This window comes from Mastigoproctus giganteus, chromosome 13 (genome assembly GCF_048544385.1).
Source record: "Mastigoproctus giganteus isolate SK-2022 chromosome 13, ASM4854438v1, whole genome shotgun sequence".
NCBI classification, from domain to species: Eukaryota; Metazoa; Arthropoda; class Arachnida; order Uropygi; family Thelyphonidae; genus Mastigoproctus; species Mastigoproctus giganteus.
The window spans coordinates 152,116,940-152,137,614 of NC_143587.1; the positions used below are offsets into that span (position 1 = coordinate 152,116,940).

At 38.4% G+C, this 20,675-nt stretch overlaps 1 protein-coding gene across 2 annotated transcripts in view; it reads right to left on the reverse strand.

Moving 5' to 3' along the window:
* Positions 1–935: 935 nt before the first annotated feature.
* Positions 936–20,675, reverse strand: part of LOC150076526 (cysteine-rich with EGF-like domain protein 2) — a 250,244-nt gene continuing 230,504 nt past the window's right edge. For both annotated transcript variants that reach the window (XM_090387978.1, XM_090387979.1), the window contains exons 9-10: positions 14,938–15,033; positions 936–1,279 (exon numbers count right to left, since the gene is read on the reverse strand). In XM_090387978.1, coding sequence (XP_090244104.1) covers positions 1,059–1,279; positions 14,938–15,033 — 317 coding nt within the window. In that variant the 3' untranslated portion in view covers positions 936–1,058. The remainder of the gene's footprint in view (positions 1,280–14,937; positions 15,034–20,675) is intronic.

The following is a 20,675-nucleotide window of genomic DNA, read 5'->3' on the forward strand; positions in this document are numbered from 1 at the left end:
CAACTGAAATTTAACATTGATGACAAATGCAAAGTATTGTATAATATTCCATGATAGGCTGGATTTGTGATTTGTACAGAGTGAACAGCTGTTTGGAGGAAAATCAAATGAGAAAACCCAGTTTTTTAGATGTAGAGGAGGCAATATTTGTAAGGTGTTTATGCCAAGAGAGAGAGATTACAAGTCAGGGTATCAAGCGCCAACAACTAAAAATTATGACATTCAGAGAGAGAGAGAGAATGTATATCATGGTTCACTGAAACGAAATCAACATTTAGGTGCATTTTAACCTATTTCAGACAAAAAACCAAAGGACTCCACCAATCCATGAATGGTGCTTTCCCACATCACACGCAAGAAAGGAGGCTTAGGATTACCTTGATGCAACATTTCCAGGCACTAGACTGGTGTTGCGGGGACGACCCATTTGCTTGGCCTCCTCACTTAGCTGGCATAATTCTACTTGATTGCTTCCTGTGGGGGTTATGTCAAGAACGTTTTGTACCAAAGGCACTAACAGAAGATTGCTGATATAATCATCACAAGCATGATTAAGAAATTGGGTGGGGGAGATATTCTCCAGATGACAAGAGGGGCTCATATTCCAAACACCATTAAAATAAGTGTTCACATTCCCTTTTCACAACAATTCTGAGTTTTAATGGCTTCATGTGGACACTCCATATACTGAATGGCCACTTTATTAGGTACACAAGTTGTTTATTCTGTTGCATAACATTCTTTAATTTGATGTAATTCCTGTTATTCTCATTGATAAAAATCTACTGTTTATATAAAGTTAAAAACATGAGTTTATTATACATATACTTTCAGTTACAGTGTTGTGTAAATTATTCAGTGTTAACAGAGAATATAAGGTTTATAGTGCACTTAAATAACTATAATAACAGCTTAATGTCTAATAAATGTAAACTATATATAATAGTCATTGAAGTCCTGCAGGAATTTTATTTAAAAAGGTAAAGCTAATCAATAAGACAACAGTTCCTAAATGATAAATAAAAAAATTTTATCCAAGCATTATGTATAACTTTGATTTATAACATTAGCCACGATTTAAGAGATTTAAAAATGGATCGTTTGTCCCATTCACCAAGCATGTACTCAGATAGTCCAATGTAGACTGCTACAAAGATTCCAATTAGGCTGGCAATATATGTATTTTTCCTGAATATTATGAATGTTGCAATGCAAAGTCCTGTGTAAGTAGCATATCTTGCAATCTCTATGTGCAGGGACCGTTGCCAAATGCTGTTCTCTGAAATGGAAAGAAAAAAAGAGTAAGTTTTTATTATTCCAACTTCTAAACAGAGTGACATAAGCTCCAATACACATCTGAGTATATTCATGGAACCAGTTTGAAAATCCATTTTTCAGTAGGACTCTGCATCCTGACTTGAGACTTTTTTTTGTTTGTCCAGTCTATGATGGAAGTGGCAAGCTGATATTTTTGTATGACTGATAAAGCTTTTTGCCACTCATACAAAATACCCCCTACATTTTGGTATCATTCACCAAACTACATTTTGAGAGCCACTACTCTAGAGCAGGGGTGAGCAAGCAACCTTTTTAAATAGCGGGCCAAATAAAATTCTGTGAGGTACACTCAGGGCAACTTTTTTTTTTAGCTTTCCATGATTTTATGCTTATTTTTAGGATTGTGGTAACATTTAATAATCCTAAAACTCAAGTAAAGCAACACTGCTTTACTTGAGTCGTGATATATGGTACAAATTCAAATGATTCATTAAATGTCTCTTAAAAAAATGTTAACAATTTAATAACAGCAAATATAATAAAAAGTACAATAAAAGTAATTTCATGATATATATTCTTCGGCAGACCGTTTATTGAGTGGACAGAAATCATGGAATACCTACTTAGTAACAGGTAGGCCCAGATAAGGGCAGCCACACAGTGAGCCATGAGTCTACTAGTTCACGAAAACGTTCCACAGGTATTTCCATCCATTCCTCCTGCACCACCATCCCTAAATTCCTTCACATTCCTGGATGGAGGATCCAAAGCTCGAACGGACCCTTCCACAGCATCCCAAAGATGTGCCACAGGGTTCATGTCCAGTGAACAGGGAGGCCATTCCATGGTGGTAAAATCTGTGGAATGCTCTTTGAACCATGTTCTAGTCATCACGGCTGTGTGGGGAGGCTCATTGCCCTGTGGATGCATGATGACCATGAAGGGATGCAGATGGTCTGCAAGGATGGATATGTAATCTAGACCATTCAGAGATGTCTCTAGATGTAGCAGAGACCATTACTGCCTATCCACCTGCCTTTATAGTTCCTTGTTGACATGATGGGTGCATAGCTTCAGGCAGTTTTTGCCAGATACGCACCCTCCCATCAACTTGAAATTACTGGAAATGGGACTCTTTGGATCAGGAGACCCATCTCCAATCATCCAAGGTCCAGTGCCAATGTTCTTTCGCCCATTGAGGTGTAGAGTCCTGTATCATGGTGTTAGCAATGGGACTCTAGTGGGTCACCGGCTTCCATAATCTACTGCACCTCCCTTGTTGAAGTTGGCAGTGATCTGTGTCCCTATCACTCCCCAGTTGGCTGAAACAATATGAAACAGATGTCGACGGCCACGTTCATCCACCACCACCTTTCTCTGCTCATGATGTGATGTTATTCCAGAAATAGCATATTCTTGATACTGTTGAATGGGAATAGTGCAATTTCTGTACCACCTCCGCAATAGTGACCAATGCATTGGGCCATCAGCCCTCTTTCAAAGTCGATTAACTCACAATGTTTATCCATACTGACATCGAATTACCGTCTGCGTGAATGCAGTGTACCTATATACAGTGCATGCCCAAGAACCAGGTATCTCATGAATTCTGTCCTTTCAGTGTACTATGAGGGACGTTTGAAAAGTTCATGGCCTGAGTATGAAAAGTTTATTTGAGGAGTCTAGTAACATGCTACTTTTTAACATAGTCCCCTTTAGAGTTTATACACTTTTGCTACTAGTGCTGCAATGCAAAGAACCTTTTCTCTCAGACCCCCAGGAATGCATTCACTGCAGCAATGATAATTATTGCATTGCAATTATTATGTTGGTGGAAAAATGGTTGCCAGACAGATATTTTTTCAATTATTTGAAAAAAACATCTGGCTGACATATATTTTAAAAATATATTATTAATAATTTTATGAAGTTATTTCAAAATATATTTTCAAATTAGGAAATACACTGCTCAACAAAATTAACAGAACATGTAGAAAACATGTGCTATGGTGTACCATAGAATAACTGATATGAGAAGACAGCAAGAAACTTCAGACAGGTATAAGGGACATTCATACCTAATAAGAATTACCAAAAAGGTTACATTACATAAATCAACACAAGATGCTCAAAAATATGGTCACATGACATCACTACAGCATATGATCCCTGCAAAAGCTAAACAAGCTTGACAGTGCTGAAACCACAGTTGATATAAGTGTATCTATATGACTGTGGCAACATCCCATACTTCCACCAATGCAGACCTAAGCTCACCAAATAACTGACGAATTTGGCTGCCAGCATACAATAGGATGCACAAGGGCATCTCACACGTTCAATTGGATTTAAATCTGCTGATTGTGCTGGCCACAGCATTCAATGGATGTGTTTAGTTTCAAGATATTCCTCCACCACTTGAGCTCTATGTGCAGTGGCATCATGCATGAAAAGAAAATCTGGGCCAAATGCACTTATAAAAAGTTGCACACAGGGGTTTGAGGATCTGTTCTTGGTACCTCTGCGCAATTATGGTACCCCTATCAAAAATATGAAGAGGGCTGCAGCCACTGATCATTATTCTGCCCCACACAAGAACACTGCCTCCACTGTAAGTTTCCCTTCCTCTGATGTTGGAGGGATAGTACTGCATTCCTTGTTGTCTTCAGAGGAAATAACATCTAGAATCTGTTTGTAAGCTAAAACAGGACTCATCAGAGAACAGAACCGTAACCCATTTTTCAGGACTCAGGCAACTGCCCAGCTTTGAGTCATCCAACTTTGAGACCCACCATCTCAAAGAATCATCTAAATCAGCAGTTCCCAACCTGTGGTTTGCAAACACCCAGTGGTTCACAAAAGTGTTCCTGGAGGTTTGCACAAAAAATTCTGTAATGGCACCTGCTTAGATTTACAGGTTATATTTTTGTAAAGTACAAAAATATATTAATATTTTTGAACCGAACCGCATATTAATTTATGCAGTTCGGTTCAAAATTTATATTTAGTTGTGGTTTGGGTCATGCACCCTTACATAGTGAGTGTGCACAACAGGATGTTGGGGGGGGGGGGGGAGATTGGGTGCAAACATGCCGATATGTATCACACCATTCACCTGTGGTAAAAGTGTTATAAAGAATTATAATAATAACCAAAGACAGAATAAAGTAAAAAAAAAAATAAATATCAAGTAAAGAATTGCCAACAAAAGAAACCACATCTCCCACATTCCTTTTAATTAGCTTACTATCTTAAAGTATATTGTGTTAAATCAATGTTTTCTATACAAGAAATATGTACTTAGTCAAAGCTTAATAAAGAGATGGCACTCACCTCAATAATCCGTTGTGGTTATATGAATTATGGAACAGTAGTGAGAAAAATCATTGATTGAACTAAAATCGGAGTTTAAAAATCACGATTAGGAAAGCATAATTTAAAAAACTTAGCCTAGAGGAGGGGGAGGTGTACCATATCGTCCTCTGGTTGTTAATTACAATACTGTATAAATAAAATATCTTAAATTAAAAAAGGAATAAGGCCAATAGTCGAGAACGATGGACTTTCGATAGATTCATCTTCAGGTGGCGTAAAGAGGAAGAGCAAAAGAGTTGCTGTTGATCTTAAGTATCCGAAATGTTGTGCTGAACATGTGGTAATTTAATTCAGATTAGATTCCAAATGGTAGACAAGGAAACCGGAAGTTTTTTTTTTTAAGATGTCATAATCGGTGTTGAGATGGTACCATTCTATTACAAGGGTTTCGTAAAGGAGTTTATAGTTTGAATTTAATTTGATGATGGTTATTGCAGCATCAACTGGGGGGTTGTGGTTATAAGTGTGTACATGCTGAGACAGTTCAGTATTTCCTTTCTGTGTCCGAAAACTACGGACGTGGTAGTAAGTGCATGTGTTTGCGATGGCAGATGATCCAAATTTATTAGTAGTGCTCCCGATGTAACATGCGTTACAATCGGGTTGACAATTGAGTAAGTAAACTATGTTATTGATGTCTTTAGTGTCATATATGCGAGTTTCTTTATATTTGTTAAAAGGGGTTCCTAATTTATTATAAGTAGAAAAAATTATAGAGGCATCAGTGTTAGTGAAGATCACGAACTTCGGCATTATAAGTTTTTGCTAACTCTTTATATGTTCTCCATACTGAATTTTTTTTCATTCTCTAAGACCACTGTTATGTATAGATAACTAACTAATAATAATTTTATATTATTACGCAATACCGCTTATAAAATCGTGGTACTGGAACTACTTTAGAATAAAAATTCAGAACTATTATTTGATATCAGAGAATATAGGCTTAGTGATTTGCAATAAAAATATTATGTTGAAAGGGGTTTGTGAGTCAAAATAGGTTGACAATCTAAACGATAATGACTGCCATCCTGAGTACTAGAGGTGTGGCTATCCCACTAAGCAAGCCAAAAAACGGGAATGAAGTGATGTGGTTTGCAACCCATATTTTTATAGGCATGAATAATTTATACAATGTGCGACCCTGTAAGGTAGTAGATCAATTTCCATTGGATACACAGAATTTGCATGCCAAGATACCTATTATATTAAATATTTGCCTTTGCCTACACCATTCAGAATAAAATATTTATAAAAAACATTTTTTTTTGTTAATTTTGTCAACTACTATAGACTACTATAGGTGGCAGAACTGATATATATGATGGTCCAAGTTTTCAAAGCTGCACTCTTACAGTGCAGGCATAGTTGTGAATAGTCATATCTGTTCTGATGGAACAAGACTCCTTTGCTGAGTTTTCCATGGCATTTGTATTTGATGTTTTCAGGTCCAAGATTTCAAAGTTGCACTCTTACAGTGCAGGCATAGTTGTTATTGTTATTTGTTTTTTTAGGAGCATTAGCAACTAAGGCCATATTGCTCTGGGGATATGCAGTGGTCATTCCCTAACCTTTCCGCATCCTCCATATTTGGTGGTCACGGGCTCGAACCCCGGTCTAATCAAGAACCGTGTGCTACGCACTGCTGCTCCTGCCTACCTGGCTACGAAGGCGCCTATAGTTATGCTGTTATTTGGTTTTTAGGAGCATTAGCAACTAAGGCCATATTGCTCTGGGGATATGCTGTGGTCATTCCCTGACCTTTCCACATCCTCCGTATTTGGTGTTCACGGGCTCGAACCCCGGTCTAATCTAGAAGCGTGTGCTACGCACTGCTGCTCCTGCCCACCTAACTACGGAGGCACCAGGCACATCTGTTCTGATGGAACAAGACTCCTTTGCTGAGTTTTCCTTGGCATTTGTATTTGATGTTTTCATGCATATGCCTCAAGTTCTGTGTAATATGCCCATGTGACTGTCCGACTTTTCTGAAGGAAATCACCTAGCAACACTCCACCATCATCATCCCAAACAAAAACCCGATGCCATCACCTTGACAGCAGAAGGAATCGACTTAGTTTTCTTTGGAGGGGGAAGAAGAGCAGTGTTTCCACTATTTGGACTGCTCCTTTGTATCTGGTCTCATCCATGGTCACGACTCCCTTGCAAGGAAATTTGCTCAATGTGCTTGAAAACGATGCACATGTTCACTTAAACTCATATGCATTTTTGATCTGCTGTCAACAACTTTGGGACCCATCATGCTGACACCTTTTTCGTAGTGAGAACCTCTGTTATTATTATGTGGTACACACATTCAGATGAGATCCCGAAGATGCTGGCAATGTACTGAACTGTCATTTGTTGATTGCTCACCAACAGATTATGCACATTTCAACTTTTGGTATAATGGACATTTTTCTTCCAGGCTGTCCCTCCCTTGTCTAAATTCCGCTGCTGACTTCTTTAACATGGAATGGGAAGGGACATTCCTCCCCCCCCCCCAATGTTCTAACCATACTCCATGGTCTTTGGTCACATAGCAAATATGATTGCCTTTTCAGAAAATTTTGTGTTGATAATGAAGAACAGAATGAGAGGCTTCTTTTACATACAGAGGTCAGATGGCTTTCTAAAGGAAACTGTCTAACAAGATTTGTAAACCTTTTTGATACAATAATTAGTTTTTTAGAAAGTGAAGGAGAGACAGATTTAGCAAAGGAGATCATCAAACAAAAACAATTTACACTATATGGCTTTGATTTTTCGAAAACTTAATGAAGTATCACTTCAACTTCAAGGGAAATTAATTATGGCGATACCACTTCACTGAAAAACTAGAAATACTTGAAAGAAATTTAATGAGAAAACAATTTCGTGGCATGCAAGAGTTAGATGAAATCAATGAATCTCTCACCGAGAATGATCTTAAGAATTATTCAGATCATTTGTGTTCTTTAAAAGGTGAAATGAAAAATAGATTTTCACAGATTTATTTTCTTCTGAAGTGAACCCATAGATGTGATTTTGGGTCTGCTAGGGAAGAAATTAAAGAACTCATTGAATTAAAATGTAAAGAAGAATGCAAATATTAATTCGAAAAAGGTGGAATGGCTGAGTTGTGGGGATCAAAAACAATTAAACTTCTTTATCCAACAGTGTGGTCTGAAATGGCCAAAGTACTTTTTTTTCCAATGTCTTATATGGTTGAAAGTGGTTTTAGTACAGTAAATAAAATATTAACAAAGGAAAGAAACAGAATTCATATATGTTCAAGAAAAAGACATTAGAATTAAACTTACTAACATCATACCGAAGATTGAACTTTTAGCTAAGAAGCATCAGGCTCATGGATCCCATTGAATAAAAAGAGCAAGTATACAGTATTTTCTTGTTTAAAATTTCATGGGGGCAATTAGGAAAAAAAAAAAAACGGTCTAAAAAAGACCTTTTGGGAAGGCGATAATTAAAAATAGGTTGAGAAACACTGGTGTACACTATTGCACTAGAAACACTGGTGTACAAAATGCACTAGAAACAGACATCGATCGCGAAACGCGGGAAAACACCGCCGCAGGTGAAACTAATGACAAAATAGAAAAATGCCCACCTGGGCCTCTTAGTGCTAAGGAAAATAGAAAGCGAAAACTCAAGAAGCAATTGAAATGCATGAAATCCTAGGCAAAGAAAAGCTGGCCTCTATTGCAAAAATAAAGGACCCAGTAAACCAAATAGTAGCTACCAAACTACATTTGGAAGACCTCATGGCTGCCGGCAGAATCACAGTTGCAGTATGCTTACAAATAGTCCAATACTGGATGATATTAGAGAGCACAGTGAACAAAGTGTTAAAAGCCAGAGTTGAGGCTTTAAACTCTGAAAAGAAAGCATATAAAAGCATAAATGTACAAACTTATGCACAAGCTGTTAGAGCTGCCACAAACAAAGATGAGACTCAACCTAAAGAGATAATAACAAGGTCAAAAAAGACTGAATCTCCCAAAAAGGATGTAAATGTAATAATATTAAAGGCTACAGAAAAATTCTTCATTAAAAAGTAGTGAAGAAGTCAAAGAAACAGTATTGACTAAATTGAAACCTCACCAAAAAATTGAAGGAAGTGAAAGTAAATAGCCTTAGGAAAACCAGAAACAATGGTGTTCTGATTGAAGCGGCCACTAAAGAGGATATAGAAACTATAAAGGGACATCCTGAAATCCAAAAACTAGGATTACAAGCTGAAATTCCAAAGGGTAGAAACCCAAATATCATTATCTTTGACATGCCTAAGACCATCCCCATGAGAGAGAGAGGTCATGATAGACTTTTATTATAAAAATTTTAGTGTGCAATTAATCTTAGATGAAATGGCTAAGGAATTCCAAATCAAACATGGAACAACAAATAAAAAAATGGCCAATTAAATGCCATTGTGGAACTTTCTCCAAGGGCATGGACAATCCTAAAAAATCAGCAGAGAATCTATGGTGGCTGGACCAGCCATAGATTCAGGGAATATTTTCCAGTTACAAAATGTTACCACTGCCACAGATTTGGTCATACAGCCAGGCAGTGCCAGCAAAAAGACTCGATCTGTGGCCACTGCACAGTCACTGGCCATGACTATAAAAACTGTAACAGCAGAACCACACAACCTAAGTGTGCTACATGTAAGTTGGCCAAAATAGACTTCCACCATAGTCTTAGGGACAATAATTGTCCCAGGTTTCAAAAAATGGTAAAACAGCTTAAATTGAGAACCAATTATGGGCCTTAATTTAAACCAGACTTGTGACAGGGCTCTAAAGTTCATCCAATTAAATGCTCACAGAGCACGTACAGTTGAGGATCAAATTAAGCTTAAAGCTGAGGACAATAATATAGATATCCTGATAATCCAAGAGCCATATACTCATCAGGGTAAGGTTCAGGGATACCCTAGAACATACAGAATAACAGAATCTTCACATGAAACCTCACTAACAGCAATAGTAATTAGAAATCCTTCTCTTACTTTGTAACTACAAAGTAAGAGAAGGATTTCTACAAAGGTTAACTCTCTATGTGTCCCATTAGCAGTTTGTGCACAAATAATTAGTCAAACAGGATCCTTTCATGTTGTAACCCTCTACTATAGGCCAGGATCCCAGCATTCATTATCTACAAAATGTACTGACAGTTCTTCCAAATTCTAAGATAATAGTCTCCATGGATGCCAACTGTCGGTCAAGCCTTTGGCACAGCCATACAGTTGATAGACCAGGTACACATAACGGCCAACTACTAACAGACTACCTAGCTACTTCTATCCTAAGGTAATAAATAGACCCCCACAACCTACCTACCTACCTATCTACCACTTTCCCCACAGTACACTGTGGGGAAAGTGATACAGATATAACTTTGGCCACTGCTTCCATATCTACCAAATTTACAGATTGGATAGTCCAAGAAGCTTGGACCACCTCAGACCATAGGGCTATAATTTTTATCTTAAAGAGACAAATAGACAGCCAGATACAGCCGCCTCAAGATATAATCAGATACAACTTAAAGAAAGCCAACTGGCAGACATTCACAGATGAAATCCAAAATCAAATAGAACAGCAGCAGACTCAGATCCATAACAACTATAGCCCAGATGAACACAACCTAAATGTCACAATTATGCTTCAAAAAACATCCAATCTAGCAATACCCAAAAGAAAACCAAAGAAAAATGCTGTTCCCTGGTGGTGTCCTGAACTTGATATACTCTGGCAAAGGGTGCACCAGGCCAGACAATTTTCCAGAGAGCAAGGGCAACTTGGTCCCAGAATGAGGTTGATGCTCTGAGAGATTCCTATAGGAATCTCAGAAACTCATATACTGCTCAAGTAAATAAGGACAAAAAAGAAGGAATGTTGGAGGGCCTTGGTGGAGACATCCAGAAACGTCAACCCTTGGGGTGTGGTCTACAGGAATGTCACCAACAAACTGCCAAGAGGTGATGTGGTGAACTCTACAACTAAGGCAGATGAAACTGCAACTCACACTTGGGCAGACTCCATAAATAACATATTAGATCATTTATTCCAGTCTGAGAACCAAGGGTTAACCCAGGCTCAGAGTGACATAATGGCCAGCAACAAAAATTATAGCAATATGTCAATAGAACCACACTTCACCATGGAAGAACTTCAAGCAGCACTCTTAAAAACCAAAAACAATAAGTACCCTAAACCTGACTTATTGAAATAGAAACCATTAAAAAGTTAGCAGAAATTTCTCCTGAAACTAAACTAAACTTATTTAATCACTGTTTGGCTGAGGGTTTGTTCCTACAAACATGGAAACTGGCTATAATTAAATTAATCTTAAAGAATCCGGGAAAAAATCCTACTGAACCTAAATCATACAGACCTATAGCTTTATTACCTATTCTACAAAAAATAATGGAATGCCTACTCCTCTATATACTTAATTTATATTATACTGAAGCCAACCTAAATTCTGAACAGCAATTTGGTTTCAAGCAAGGATCCTCAACTGAGGATGCCATGCACTATATCCTAACAACAGTAAATAATAGTGATCAAAAGTACATGCTGGCAATATCTATTGACTTTGTTAGTGCATTTGATACCCTCTGGTGGCCAAGTATCCTCAGAAGACTCTGCCAGACAAATGTACCAAAAAATCTATATCAATGTATAAACACATATCTTGGTAACAGACGTGTAGTAGTTCGCACACAGTACCAAGAAATAAAATGCCCAGTTAAAAAAGTTTGCCCACAGGGTTCAGTACTAGGTCCATTCTTTTGGACCTGTGTACTTGAATTCCAGACAAAAGATTTAGGCCCTACAGACAGGGTCGCCTTTGCTGACGACTTTGTCTTATTGGTGAAAGGTAACACCCAGAAGGGTGGTGGAAGAAAGAGTAAACGTGGCCCTCAAACAACTGCAGGAATCGGCGCTAACCCACATGTTCAAAATCTCGGCAGAAAAATCTAAGTGTATCCTACTGAAAGGAAATCTAAATATAAGACGACCACCAGTGATAAAAATAGGTAATACCTCAATTCACATGGTCCAAGAATTGAAATACTTAGGCATAATTCTAGACTCCAAATTAACTTTCTATCCACACATGTCATACTTGGCTAAAAAAGTCCAAAACTATGCCGGAATGATTGCCAGAATCAGCTGAGCCAATTGGGGTCTCAAGTGCAGAACCCTGGCATTCATTTACAGAGCAGCGTTTTTACCTGTATGCTGGCTTTTGGTTCCATCACACAGCCATAGTTAGAAACAGAGCAAAATTAAATAGCATTCAAAGAACTAGAGCATGCCATACAGTTAGTATCCCAGCACTGCAAGTTTTGGCCGGTACCCTACCATTGCACCTTGAAATTGTGAAAAAAGGGCTATATTATAGACTTAAAAAAAGGAATCCCATGGAATTTCCTAGGCATAATCCCAAACCTTGCCAATGACATCAAGGCAGAGAAACGACAAATTGCCACACGACTACATCAGATATGGCAAACTGAATGGGAGCAAGAGACCAAAGATGCTACTACCAAAACATTTTTTTCACAGGTGGCTATGGTTAGCCCAAAGCCACCTAAGTGGTATGCTCCAGGACTTTATACCACATTTCTATTAACAGGTCATGGATCTCTTAAAGCTAAATTGCACTCTTTGGGACTGGCTAATGCCCCCCACTGTAACTGTGGCAAAAGTGAGGATTGGGCACACATTCTATATGACTGTGTAAATCTATGAAAATCAACGCAGACAGTTAATCACAGAAATTGGACACCTTCTGTGTAATACTAACAGATTACCTTCAAATGGGCTGTACTGTGATGGCAAAATATTATTCCAACCTCCTCATAAAGTTACTTTTATAGTAACTTTATGAGGAGGTTGGAATACGGTGCTATAAAATAATAAAGATGGGGAAAGCTGTGAAAAGGGGCCAAGAACACCAATTCATCATGGAGGAGGTCTTTTACCAAGTATGCTCAAACTATTTTTGAAATCAGCTGAATCTTGCAGAGACAGGCTCTTCAATCAGTTCCTGTAGCAAAGAAATAGACCAAATATATAACCAGCCCATTTCCCTCCCCATGCCCAGTGAATGACAAAATCTCTACATGACAAAACATACCTGGATTGGCTCAGAAATTACCAGGACTTTAACAGAGTTGAACCCTGCCCCTGGGGACTCCTTTGGCTCATTGCCAGTGGACCATAGAGGTAGGAAAATAACCAAATGTGACTGATGGGAATAAAGGCAAACTGGTAGTGCCCTCATCATAGCGTATGTCCAACCAAAACAGGTTGAATTCACAAACATGACCACACTCACAGAAAGGACTTTAAAGAGACAGGTATAGACATACAGCCAGGGTTACCTGTCAGCTGGAAAAAACTAGTAAGCTGCAGGTTTCTGAAGATGCTGGTGAATGAATGATAATTTATGCCTCTGGGTGTGTGTGTGAGGGATGAATGTGTGAGAAGGAGTGAGTGCTGAAAGAGTAAATGTGGAAATTGAGTAAAATTAGTGAATGACTGTGGAGTCTGAGTGAAATGGGCTGTGTGAATGTAAGGGTGCAAAAGAGTGTGCCTGGATGAGTGAATGAATGCGAGAAATAGTGTGTTGAATGTATAAATGTCGAAAGCAGAATGTAAAAGTATGACAGGAAGTTTGTTTAAAAAAGAAAAAAAAAAAAGGAAAAATTTAGCATTAGTATAATTGTTATATAAATGTGTGTGTTCTTTTTTATTATTATTTGTATGTCATTTAATTTGTGTGAGCTTTCTTTAAATTCTTGTTTGTTTAAATTATTGCTTTGTGAGGGATGAATGTGTGAGAAGGAGTGAGTGCTGAAAGAGGAAATTGAATAAAATTAGCGAATGACTGTGGAGTCTGAGTGAAATGGGCTGTGTTAAAGAAATGGTTAAACAAGCACTAAATTATTTTAAAAGCAATAATTGGACAGGCGAGGTTGACAGCTTGGTGTCAGTTTTGCTTGTTTAATAAGTCACCCCCTCCCTGGTGTGAATGAGAATGATGGATGAATGAAAAAAAAACTATAACATGCAAAGACAATAGAAAATGTAAAAAAAAAAAAAAAAAAAAAATTGTGTGTGAGCGAATAATATAAATTGTATGTTCTGTTCCAGCCTCTCCACCAGATGGATGGATGGATGGCCATGGGAATCTTATGGACCACAAGGTCATCCATGCCATTGGCTGTTCCTAGCCGGCATGCTGTCCCAGATGGGATACTACCACCAGCACAGCTCAGATGCTGCCATTAGGCATTCCTAGCTCCACTCCCTTGCGTGGTCCTTTGCCTCCACTCCCCGGGTGGGAGGGGGAAGGTGACTTCTGGTCTCTTCCCCATCTCACTGCCCCTCTTTTTCCTCTGGTGGGGCTTGGGCCTGCTCCATTGATTTGAGGGTCATCTTCTCTATGGACCCCATATTTCTGTCTTTTCCTCCAAGCCTTCAACCTCCCTTCCCCCCCCCTCTAACTTACAACTACTAGCGTTCAAACCATTGTTAAATTGCTCGAGCTCTACACCCAAAAACATAATGACATCAGATCACATAACTAGTACTCCTTTTGGCTGACCCCTATCTATAGCGTTTTTATTTATTTATTTTTTTCATATATATATATATTTTTTATGGTCCTAGCCACTGAAATCTCAGGAAATTAGGTGGCAGGACCTGCCAGAGTAAATAACTATAATACTCATGTACCTGGTCTGCTTCCACGGGGCGGAGTGTGGGCAACGTTAGGTCCCATTCGGGGCCCAGCGGCACAACAGTACACGACACTACACATATACAAGATCCATACACTTTTAAACCTCTGGCATTGACAGTGTTCTGTTTCACACTTACAATGTATACTATGCAGAGATGGGGGAAACCCCTGGTGCCATTTGACACTAAACACACTCTACACTCTAAACAAATGAGTTATGAACAGGTAAGGCATAAATCACATGGTGGCTATTTTATTTCAAAATAAATATAAAATTATCCACAACCCAGGGTCTTGAACACTCTGGTAGGGGGAGATGTGTTTGATAAATTTGGTATCAATCAGACTAAACAGAAATGGTAATTAGGAGAGACACACATGACAATTTCATAGGTCAACTTGAAAAGTAGTCTAAAAAATGGCCAATTTTTTGGAATATTTTCTTGCAGAAAAAAAAAAAAAAACTGACCATTAAATTGTTAATTAAACAAGGTGCTTTTATTAATTTTCACTTACCTATACATAGTCCATTTTGAAGCACGTATCCCTCTGCACATTTGACACACATATCAGGACCATCCCCAGTACATCTATTACATGATTTGTCACAGTCTGTGAAATAAAACAGTGTGAAATTCAAAATCCTGCTTTCCTAACCATTATTTTCTTGAACATCAAAATTTTTTATTTCTTATGAACTAATATTGGGAATTTAAGAAAAATGTAACAGGGTATTTTTAAAGCACAACAGAAAATAAACTAGTGAACCAGAGGTACAAAACCGATCCAGTGCCAATATTACACAAATATTTCAATAAGTATAGGTAGCTTGGGTACATGTATGGTTTCTGTTTATCTGCCACAGTGATACTATAGGCTGTCCTAATAAATCCAGCAACACACAAAGAAATCAAACAATGATCTACAAAATTGGCCTCTAACCACCATTCAAACCTGTAGGGTCGATCAGCCCCTTCACTGAGAACTAAACTTTACTCTGATTCCTCTGACCCCTCCAACACAAATGCTATATACTGCATTCCATGCAAATCTCAAAGGGTACACACTGGACAAACAGGACCCTCTCAGATGGCATGAAGTGGATTTACACTTTGAGAGAAGCCATAAAAACTGAGTTTATGGCCCACTCCAGTGACCTTTCTTAAATCAGATTTCCATCATATGTAAAGATACCCACTGACAAACAGGAGTGGTAATCATATGTAAAGAATGGTAATCAACGGACACTGCTCTTTGTGGACTCATGTTATTAGTGGAGTCTCCCCAGGGTTCGGTATTGGGCACATTGTTATTTTCTGTATTTATCAATGCTAATGATAAGGTATATCAGGCGTAATGTCCAAGTTTTCAGATGATACGAAGGTTGGTAGGGTGGTTAATGACAGTAAATTACTGCAACAGGATCTGGAAAAGTTGAGCAGATGGGCTGAGAAGTGGCAACTGAAGTTAAACACTGACAAATGCAAAGTACTGCATGTGGACGGCAGTAACACCAGAGAAATGTACAAACTGTGTGGTGTTACATTTTGGGTAGTGGAGAATGAAAGAGACCTGGTGGTAAATGTGTAGTCAGATATGAAGTTTTCTGAGCAGTGCAGATAGGATACCAGCCAGGTCATGGGGTCTGGTTAATGATATACAGAAAATTTGCTAGTAGGAGGTAATTATCCCCTCATATCAGGCCATACCTTGAGTACTGCATGCAGATCTGGAAGCCTCATTTTAGAAAGGATGTAGAGATGCTAGAATGGGTGTAGAGAAGGGCAACAAGACTGTTGAAGGTGCCTCCATAGCCAGGTGGGCAGGAGCAGCAGTGCATAGCACATGCTTCTTGATTAGACTGGGGTTTGAGCCCGTGCCCACCAAATACGGAGGGTGTGGAAAGGTCAGGGAATGACCACCGCATACCCTTGGAGCAATATGGCCTTAGTTGCTAATGTTCCTAAAAACCAAATATCAAAACAAACAACAAACAAAAGACTGGTCAGGAGAGCAATGGGGTCCTCTTACAAAGAAAGGCTTAAGTTCTGCAAATTGCACCTCAATCAGATCACCACTGAGAGGTGATCCGATTGATGTATATAAGGCTTTGAATGGATTAAACAGGCTGAATGCTAATTGGATTCTTCCTCTTTCTCAGATTACAAACCTGAGGGGGCATAAGCCAAAATTAAAGAAAGAGTTGTCGAACAGATGTGCAGAAATTTGCTTTTAGCCAGTGGGTGGTTGATTGCTGGAACAAACTTCCATCTGTCATTGTGGAAGTTGATAGCTTAAATAAATTCAAGGAAGAAGTGGACAAACTTTTTGAGTGAATGGATGCATGAATGGGAAGATTTTTTTTTTTTTTTTTTTTTTTTTTTTGCTGATCATGTGTAAGCTTGCTTTCTTGCATCATATGCCTCTGCTAATGCTAATACCTGTTATTTATTTATTTTTTTACTAGAAAATTTAAAGTCTTTTTATTCAGGACAACAGATCATCCACACTCAACCAAAATGCAGGACTTCCAGGTGAAAGTATTTTGTCTTAACATCTTCAGAGATGCCTTTCTTGCTGCTCCATTTAGAGAGTGGTTCCCAAACTATTGAGATCTACAGACCCCTTCAAAAATCAAGAAAAGTTTACGGACCCCTAATATTTTTCCAATATAAATATATATATATATATATATATATATTTTTTTTTTTTCCCAATAAGGCTCACATCTGGTGAGTATGGGCTTCGCACACCCAGGGTCGGTCCTGAGCTGGATATCATCATTCTTCTTTTTCTTGATGATTCCCTTCTACTTCTGACTCTTGTTCTATTTCTCTCTCTCAGGGCAATTCAAAAATTTTTTTTTTTTTTTTGGCTGGTGCAGCATAAGCCTCAGGCTTCCTTGAACCATATGGCTAATAATAATAATAATAATAATAAAATATATTTTTTCCCAATATATATATAGGGACAAACATGTGCATATGTCTCTCTCTCTCTCTCTCTGTGTGTGTGTGTGTGTGTGTGCGCGCGAGAGAGAGAGAGAGAGAGAGAGAGAGAGAGAGAGAGAGAGAGAGAGAGAGAGAGAGAGAGAGAGAGAGAGAAGAACACTGAGTTTTCTGAAAGAAAAATTTGAAGCGATTTTCAATCCACTGCAGGATGAAGGCCTCTCCAGAAACTTTCCAGTTCCTTCTGTTTTGAGCACTGGCCATCCATTTACTACCCAAAAACACGAATTTCTCTATCCATCTCCGCCTTTGTCTTCCAGGTTTTCTTCTAGCTCCTCTTGGGTACCATTCATTATTTTCTTAGTCCATCTGTCATCATGTCTTCAAGCTATGTGTCCTGCCCAAGACCATTTTAGTTCTTTAGTTTTGATAAGAATGTCCTTTACTTGAGTTTGCTGCCTAATCCATGTGTTTCTCTTCTTATCTAACAGTCTGATTCCCAATATGATTTGTTCCATTCTTCGCTGTGTAGTTCTCAGCTTCCCTTCCATTCTTTTGGTGAGTGCCCAAGTTTCACTTCCATAAGTCATGGTGGGGAGTATACATTGGTTCATTATTTTACGTTTCAGAGAAACTGGGATATTGCTCTGCAGTATGTGACTATATTTCCTGAATGGTATCCATCCAAAATTTATTCTTCTCTTGACTTCCAGCCATTTATCATTATTACAGCTAATAACTTGTCCCAGATAATTATATGACTCCAACTTTTCAATTACTGCTCCTTCAATCATTATTTCCCTTTCTGGGGCATACTTGTTCATCATTACTTTTGTTTTAGCCATATTCATCTTTAGTCCAAAATCCTTACTAACTGTGCATAACTGATTAACATTTTCCTCTAATTCTTTGAGATCGTGGCTTATGACCACAATGTCATCTGCAAATCGTAAATGGTTTAGGTACTCTCCATTCACATTGACTGCTTTCTGCGACCAGTCTAATCTTCTGAAAGCTTCCTCAAGGGCAGCAGTAAACAGCTCCGGAGATATTGTGTCTCCTTGTCGAACTCCTTTCTCAATTTTAAATTTGCCTACTGTCTTTGTCTAGTCTAATAAAGGAGGTAGCACTCTCATATATTTTCTTCAAAATCATAATATATGGGGTATCTATGCCTTGTCTTTCCAGTGCCCGAAACATTGCCTTATGCTGTATGGAGTCAAATGCCTTTTCATAATCCACAAATGCCAGGCATAATGGTGTTTTATATTCATTTACTTTCTCCATTAGCTGTGATATTACGTGAAGGTGATCCATAGTTGAGAATCCTGTCCTAAAGCCAGCTTGCTCTTTCGGTTGATTCTCATCAAGTATTCTTTCTAATCTGTTAGTAATGACCCTCGTGAACAACTTGTAGATGTGGGATAACAAGCTAATTGGTCTATAATTTCCAATTTCTGATTTATCTCCTTTCTTATGCAGCAAAACTATGATTGCATTATTCCACTGCTTAGGCATCACACCTTTTCTAATGCACTTTGTGAAGAGCCTTGCCAATTTTTGTGTTATGTCTCTTCCTCCCAATTTTGACAACTCTACAGTAACTTCATCTTCCCCCTGGGCTTTCCGATTCTTCATTTTCTTCAATGCATGTTCTACCTCATCAAGAAGAATATCGGGTATGTCGTATGTGTTGCTACTTTGCAATTCATCTTCCCCACTGCTGGCATCATTCCCTCGCTCCTTGTATAATTCTCTATAGTAGTCTTCTGCTATTTGAATTATGCCTTCTCTGCTGTTTATAAGTACACCATCACTATTCTTCAGTTTCAGTATCATTTGTCTTTCTGTATTATTGCTGATTTAAATCCTTTGTTTTCCCTTAATGCTTGTTCTACTTTTCTTGTGTTAAATCTTCTTATGTCCTCTCTGAGTCTCTTTCTAATGGCTTTGCATAACTCAGTATACTCAATTTTCTCCTTGTCAGTGTTTTTCTTGCTCTTCATTTGTCGTCTTCGGTTCATCATGACAAGTGTTTCTTGACTAATTTTTTCTTCTTTGGATTTCTTTTTCCCTATAGGTTTCTTGGGCTTTATCACTTTCAGAAAGTTGTAATATTCCTCGTCGATTACCTGGTCCTGAACAGTCTGCAGAAGCTCAAACTTGTTCTTAAGTTCCAGTACATACTGCTTTTTCTCCTCGTCTGTTATCTCGAAGACCTTTGTACTATTTACTTGAGGCAATTTTTTCCTTTCTTTTCTTACATCTATATCAAGTGTGCATCTTACCATTCTATGTTACTTCCAACATTTACCTTGTTTGGAACAGCAGTATCATTCACAATATATCTTCTTTCAGTGAGGATGAAGTCGATTTCATTAGTTGTTAATCCATTTGGACTCTTCCATGTCCACTTTCTGTTCACCCTTTTCTTGAAAAAAGTGTTCATTACTGACAGTCCTTGAGATTCTGCAAATTCCACAAGTCTTTCACCTCTTTTATTTTTTTCACCAATTCCAAAATTTCCTATAGTTCCTCTTTCTGTGCTGTTTTGCCTTTTTCCAACCTTAGCATTGAAGTCTCCCATAATAATAGTGTAGTGGGTTTTCTGCTCATCTAGAAGACTCTCAATTTCGGTGTGCATTTCTTCAACCTCTTCATCATCATGGCTCGATGTTGGTGCATAAATCATTATAATCTTTAGCTTGTACCTCTTAGAAATCTTGAGTATTAGTCTTGACACCCTTAGTGATGTACTTTTGAATTCCAAAATGTTGTTTTTAAAATCTTTATGGACCAGAAACCCAACTCCACCTTCACTCCTTTCACTGTTTCCATTGGTGTACACAGATTTCCACTTGATAAACTTATAAGTGATTCATTTCTTCTTCTTGTTTCAGCCAAACCGATGATATTCCAATTCACATTTTCTAATTCCTTTTCCAGCTCCAATATCCTGTCTTCACCGATGAGTGATCTTATGTTATAACAGGCCAAGTTCAGTTTCCGTGCATGGCAGCCTGGTCATACCCAGAGATTCTTAGCACCCTCTGCTTCCACTCTGATTCTCTCGCTACCGTAAGAGGGAGAGTGAAAGCTGCTGGGGACTGAGGGCCATTTGCTTTGTCATGCTGTCATATGCTGGAGGGTTTGGTCTTTTCCTCTTCACGCTGACCAGGCATCTTGAAGAGAACCACTCTACACTTTCGTTGCCACCTAAGTGACGTAACAGGGCTTACCATCGAGAAGGCGTGCATGAATGGATTTTAGGGAGGCAGGCCAACCGGACTTCTCCTAAATCTTCTG